We start from the raw sequence: 6,033 nt of genomic DNA, 5'->3' as shown, positions 1-6,033 counted from the left end.
CGCCCCCCCTCTGAAGCCTCCGAGCCGGGATGTTCCCGGAGCCCGCCTCGCCCCCACTGCCCAGCCTCTTTCGCCTCTGTCCCCCACCTGCGCGGGCGCGGGAGGAGCTCCTGGCCCCGCCGTGGCCGTTAACGCTGTGTCCTGAGAGACCTTGGCCGCCTATCTCTCTACTCCTGCCCGTATTTGGAGATCCAGCCCAAAGGTCCGCTAGGACGTCCGAAAGGCTGCTCCTCCCAAGGGTCTCTGCCACCTGTCACCCTCACTTCCATTCAGGCTAGAAGCGTGGCCTCGCTCACCTTTCCCAGGGATGGCACCTCTGGCCGGGCGAGGAGAGCTTCCCTGGGCTCTGCTGACAGGGGCGTGGGCAGACCTGCCCCCGTGGGAGCCCATCAGTCATCAAAGCAACAGGGAATTTTCTCCACTTTACAGGGAAAGCTGAAACTCAGGAAAATTTAATATCACCACTTTAAGGCTGGAACTCTGGCCTCTGGCAGCAAGCATATCCACACAGCCCTTCCCTTCAGAGGGGCGTGGACTGTGGGGGCCGCACACCCCCACCCCACGGCACCTCAAGTGTCCCCAGTGAACCCTTCCAACACTGCCCACTATATTGGGAGGCTTCTTGGGGGTAACTATGCCAGAGTGAGGACCCCTGTACCTCACCTAGGGGGCTTGAGGCCTGGCACCACCCCCATTACTGCCACTGGGTCTCAGGTCAGATCCCAGCAAGCCTAGAGTGGGGGTGTGGAGACAGAGCCACCCAATCCCGTAGGGACAGGTTTCACAACTTCCCGGATGGGGCTGTGGTGGGTCACAGTGCAGCCTCCAGCCAGGAGGATGGGGTGGCTGCCACTCCTGCTGCTTCTGATACGGTTCTCAGGGGCCCCTGGTAAGTGCCCTTCCCCTCAGCCCTGATCCCCATCTGCCTTCAGAAAGGGGTCGGCCCCAGGCCCATCCTGCTATCTGAGCCGGGAACTTACTTTCCTACTGAGCCTGTAGCAGTGAGTGACCTTGGCTTCTTTCACAGAGCTGGGCAGCCAAAGGAACACAAACACATTGCCTGATATTCAGGCCTGTGGTGAAATGTCTGCTGTAGCTTTGAGGCAGTGTTAGGACCACACAGACACATACACACATGCAGGCATTTATCCCTTATGAGCCAGACCTAACCCTCCTACCTAGCATATACCCTTATGCTGGTTAGGTGGCTCAGACAGTAAAGAATTTGTCTGCAATGCAGGAGACCCAGGTTGAGAAGATCCCCTGGAGAAGAAAATGGCAACCCACTCCAGTATTCTTGCTGGGAGAATCCCATGGACAAAGGAGCCTGGCAGGCTACAGTCCATGGGGTCGCAAAGAGTTGGACAGGATGAGCGACCAACACTTTCAGCATTTACCCTTATGCTGGTTAGAACTTAGACTTGGAGTCAGAATGCTTAGGTTGGGCCTTTGCCTTGTTAATAAGATAGCTCTGAGCCTTCACATCCTCACGTGAGAAACGAGATGGCATAAGCTCCATAGGGCCAGCACCAGCATGCACTGCGCTCAGAGTATATGTTTTACAGCTGAGCCCAGTGCCTTGCCCACTAAACAGGTGCGCTAGTGATTACAGTCACATCTGAGCCTGCTCCTCCCATCCAGTACAGGGGTCTGACCCTTGAAGGGATCACAGGGTCCACTCCAGAGGCCTCTTATTTTGATCTCCTGAATGAATAAAGTATGCACATGCTGATATACACGTGCTGATTCTCATGCCCACCCTGCAGGGCAGCGCTCGCCCTTGAATGACTTCCAGGTGCTGCGGGGTACGGAGCTGCAACACCTGCTACATTCAGGGGGGCCCAGGCCTTGGCAAGAAGATGTGGCAAATGCTGAGGAGTGTGCAGGCCGCTGTGGGCCCCTCCTGGACTGCAGGTGAGTGCCCACTGGGCCTCGATAAGACTGGAGGGAGAGGAACCTGGGCACTGGTGACCCTGTGCCCCTTCTTCCCAGGGCCTTCCACTACAACTTGAGCAGCCATGGTTGCCAGTTGCTGCCATGGACCCAGCACTCACCTCATACACGACTGCAGCGTTCCGGGCGCTGTGACCTCTTCCAAAAGAAAAGTGAGTGGCTGCGAAGGGTGGGCTGGGGAGACGGCTGCTGAGGTCTCCAGCCTTGTTGATTCTGGGTCTTTTGCTCCCAGACTACGTTCGCACCTGCATCGTGGACACCGGGGTCGAGTACCGGGGCACTGTGGCCATCACCGTGGGTGGCCTACCCTGCCAGCACTGGAGCCAGAGGTTTCCCAATGACCACAAGTGAGACAGGCAGCAGCTTCCCTCTGCCTCTGCCCGCCTGGCGCCTGCCCCTCAGCACTCACTGTATTGCTGCTCTCGCAGGTTCACACCCACACTCCGGAACGGCTTGGAGGAAAACTTCTGCCGCAACCCGGACAGGGACCCGGGAGGTCCCTGGTGCTATACAACCGACCCTGCCGTGCGCTTCCAGAGCTGCGGCATAAAGTCCTGCCGGGAGGGTAAGCGGCTCCGGGTCAAGCCTGGGACGGGAGGCGCGTGCCCACGCCCGTCCACGAACCCATCGGCCCCGTGTGTCTCCAGCCGCCTGCCTTTGGTGCAATGGTGAGGACTACCGCGGCTCAGTGGACAGCACCGAGTCAGGACGCGAATGTCAACGCTGGGACCTGCAGCACCCGCACCCACACCCCTTCGAGCCGAGCAAGTACGCGGGGGCGGGCTCGGCGCGAGAGGAGGGCGGGCAAGGGGAGGGCCGAGGCCTCCAGGGGCGGGGCGATAGAAGGCCCAGTGGATGGAGTCAGACGGGAGTACCAACCAGGCTCTTGTTTACGCCCGGCCACCGCCCCCAGGTTTCTGGACAGAAATCTGGACGACAACTATTGCCGGAATCCGGACGGCTCGGAGCGGCCCTGGTGCTATACCACAGACCCGCAGATGGAGAGAGAGTTCTGCGACCTCCCCCGCTGCGGTACAGCGTGAGGGCGGGGCCTGGGAGGGCACCTGGGATTCGTGGGGGCGTGGCCTGGGGCGAGAGGCAGGGCTGGGCGTGACCCCGCGGGGGTTCAGAGACCCTGGGGCTCCGCACCAGCCCGCGACCGGGTCTCAGCTCCGGCTCCGGCCCCGACCGGCCACGGTCCATCCAAGGGTCCGAGGCACAGCCGAGCCAGGAAGCCACGACGCTCAACTGCTTCCGCGGGAAAGGCGAAGGCTACCGGGGCACAGCCAACACCACCGCCGCGGGCGTGCCCTGCCAGCGTTGGGATGCACAGCTCCCACATCAGCATCGCTTTGCGCCGGAAAAGTATGCGTGCAAGTGAGTTGGCTGGCAGCCGGTGGCAGCTGAGTACTCCTGGGGATGGGACCTGAGGGGGGTCTCCCGGGCGGGGCTTGAAGGAAGGCGAGACCTGGGGAGAAGCTGAAGGCTGGATTGCGGCTCCTGCTGGCGGGCTGGGACCCACCTGGGCTGAGCAGCGTGCCTGCTCAGGGACCTTCGGGAGAACTTCTGTCGAAACCCCGACGGATCGGAGGCGCCCTGGTGCTTCACATCGCGGCCTGGCATGCGCATGGCCTTCTGTTACCAGATCCGGCGCTGCACCGACGACGTGCGGCCCGAGGGTAAGGCCGAAGCTGGGGCTGGAGGCACGGACCCGGAGGGCTGGGGCGAGAACCCGCTGACGGTCGCCCTTGTCCGCCCACCGCAGACTGCTACCATGGCGCGGGGGAACTGTACCGCGGCTCTGTTAGCAAGACCCGAAAGGGCATCCGGTGTCAGAACTGGTCGGCTGAGACGCCACACAAGCCGCAGTAAGCTTGTCCGCGCACCTGGCACCTCCCAGACCCAGGCCACAGGCCCGGCCCAGGACAAGGCCTCGGGTGACAAGCCTAGGCATCTCTCACTGCGAGTGCTTGGGGTTACCCTTTGATCTTGCTCCCCTCTTCGGCCTAGGTTCAAGCACACTTCTGCCCCACACGCGCCCCTGGAGGAAAACTTCTGCCGGAACCCAGACGGGGATAGTCACGGGCCCTGGTGCTACACCACGGACCCGGGTACTCCATTCGACTACTGTGCGCTGCGGCGCTGTGGTGAGCACCCGCGACTCAAGCCCGCCCCGCCCTCAGCCTCCACTCCCAAAGGCTGGCTCCCTTAATGCTGAATTTGGATCTTTCAGATGATGACCAACAGCCGTCCATCCTGGAGACTGCACGTATGGATTTGGGTCAGGCGTTCCTTGTGGCCCCTTTACACCCCCAGGTCCATCCAGTAGGGGGTCTCATCCAGCACACTCTGTCCCCCAGACCAGGTGCTGTTTGATAAATGTGGCAAGAGAGTGACGCGAGCGGACCCGTTGCGCTCCAGGCTGCGTGTGGTCGGGGGCCAGCCTGGGAACTCACCCTGGACAGTCAGCTTGCGCAACCGGTGAGGCATGACTGCCTGACTCCCCAAGATGGGCTGAAGCTATATCCGCTCTGCCTGTGCCAGTAGCAGGGTGGGAAACTGCCCCCACCTGGAGATGGCAGGTTCAGCCTGGGTCTCAGGACCGTTTCCTAACCCGCATTCCTGCAGGCAGGGCCAGCACTTCTGCGGAGGCTCCCTAGTGAAGGAGCAGTGGGTTCTGACTGCCCGGCAGTGTTTCTCCTCCTGGTGAGCCTCCCTTAGGTTTGGGGACCCAGTCCCAACCCCCTGCCTTCATCTCCCCCTCAGCCACCTTCCCTGGCAAGTCACCAGGTGAGCGCTGGGCAGCAGACCCTGAGTCTCAACTCATCTAGCAGAGCTTCTCTCTCAGCCATACATCTCTCGTGGGCTATGAGGTGTGGCTGGGCACCCTGTTCCAGGACCCACAGCCCGGGGAGCCAGACCTGCAGCGCATCCCAATGGCCAAGATGGTCTGCGGGCCCTCTGGTTCCCAGCTTGTTCTGCTCAAGTTGGAGAGGTGTGTGAGAAGTCAAGAGGTTGTGAGGTGGGGTTGGGCCTCGTGGCCTCAGACCCTGAAAGCCCTCATTCTCGCTCAAGACCCGTGATCCTGAACCAGCGTGTGGCCCTGATCTGCCTGCCCCCTGAGCGGTATGTGGTGCCTCCAGGCACCAGGTGTGAGATTGCAGGCTGGGGTGAGACCAAAGGTAAGAGAACAGCACAGAGGCATGGACTTCTCCAGGCCAACAGGCCCCAACTTGGTTCCTGCCTGCAGACCCTCTCCTTCTCATTCCCTTCGCTGTAGGTACAGGGGACGACACAGTCCTGAACATAGCCCTCCTGAATGTCATCTCCAACCAGGAATGTAATGTCAAGCATCGAGGACGCGTACGGGAGAGTGAGATGTGCACTGCAGGACTGCTGGCCCCTGTGGGAGCTTGTGAGGTCAGTGGCAGGGTCCCTGGCCAGCTGAAAATGTACTGCTTCACCCCCGAGGGGGCTAGTCTCTGCCACGGCCCAGGCCCCCCTCACCAGTTCTTGCACCTACCAGGGTGACTACGGGGGCCCACTTGCCTGCTTTACTCATGACTGCTGGGTTCTGCAGGGAATTATAATCCCCAACCGAGTGTGCGCACGGCCCCGCTGGCCAGCCGTCTTCATGCGTGTCTCTGTGTTTGTGGACTGGATTCACAAGGTCATGAGGCTGGGCTAGTCCCAGCCTCAATCCTGTGTGCCTTGGCAAGCCTGAAGCTTTCTGTCCGACATAAAGCCACCTTTCCTCTTGACATCTTTGCAGGGTGCTTCTTAGCCTCTGCTTCTGGGGAATGAATTGGCAACTCCGTAGCAGGGCCTGCATGACTCAAGGCCAGTGCATCTTAGGCGGGGTGATCTGCCCTAGGACTGCTTTAACCTGTGGGTGCTATGGAAGGGCAGGGCCTCACTAGTCCCCTTAATCAATGGCAAGGAGGAGAAAGTGGTATAGAGCAGTTTCTAACACAAGGGGCTGCAGCTGAGGGAGCTCGCCTGGTGGAGTATTCGGCCAGGACAGGTGACAACTGAGCCTCTCAATGTCCCCCTCACACTGCCCCCTCCCTCTCACCCTAG

At 60.8% G+C, this 6,033-nt stretch overlaps 1 protein-coding gene across 1 annotated transcript; it reads left to right on the top strand.

Annotated features, from left to right (window-relative positions):
• The first annotated feature begins 795 nt into the window (after positions 1 to 795).
• On the top strand, positions 796 to 5,641 carry MST1 (macrophage stimulating 1). Its single transcript, XM_052641505.1, has 18 exons — positions 796 to 889; positions 1,767 to 1,914; positions 1,993 to 2,105; positions 2,186 to 2,300; positions 2,382 to 2,518; positions 2,601 to 2,721; positions 2,867 to 2,985; positions 3,162 to 3,330; positions 3,502 to 3,632; positions 3,719 to 3,821; positions 3,964 to 4,100; positions 4,187 to 4,222; positions 4,314 to 4,434; positions 4,582 to 4,659; positions 4,802 to 4,948; positions 5,029 to 5,135; positions 5,234 to 5,373; positions 5,480 to 5,641. Exons 1-18 carry the CDS (start codon positions 796 to 798, stop codon positions 5,639 to 5,641), a joined length of 2,178 nt encoding a protein of 725 aa, XP_052497465.1.
• Positions 5,642 to 6,033: the final 392 nt, after the last annotated feature.

This window comes from Budorcas taxicolor, chromosome 1, assembly GCF_023091745.1.
Source record: "Budorcas taxicolor isolate Tak-1 chromosome 1, Takin1.1, whole genome shotgun sequence".
NCBI lineage: Eukaryota > Metazoa > Chordata > Mammalia > Artiodactyla > Bovidae > Budorcas > Budorcas taxicolor.
The sequence above is the reverse complement of the archived record's forward strand: the minus strand, read 5'-3'. Positions and strand labels throughout refer to the sequence as shown.

Bases quoted from the DNA above. Each gene is read 5' to 3' on its own strand.
- MST1 (XM_052641505.1), top strand. From the start codon at position 796: ATGGGGCTGTGGTGGGTCACAGTGCAGCCTCCAGCCAGGAGGATGGGG. The intron at 2,106-2,185 runs GTGAGTGGCTGC...TTTTGCTCCCAG, and splicing joins TGACCTCTTCCAAAAGAAAA to ACTACGTTCGCACCTGCATC. The intron at 2,722-2,866 runs GTACGCGGGGGC...CACCGCCCCCAG, and splicing joins CACCCCTTCGAGCCGAGCAA to GTTTCTGGACAGAAATCTGG.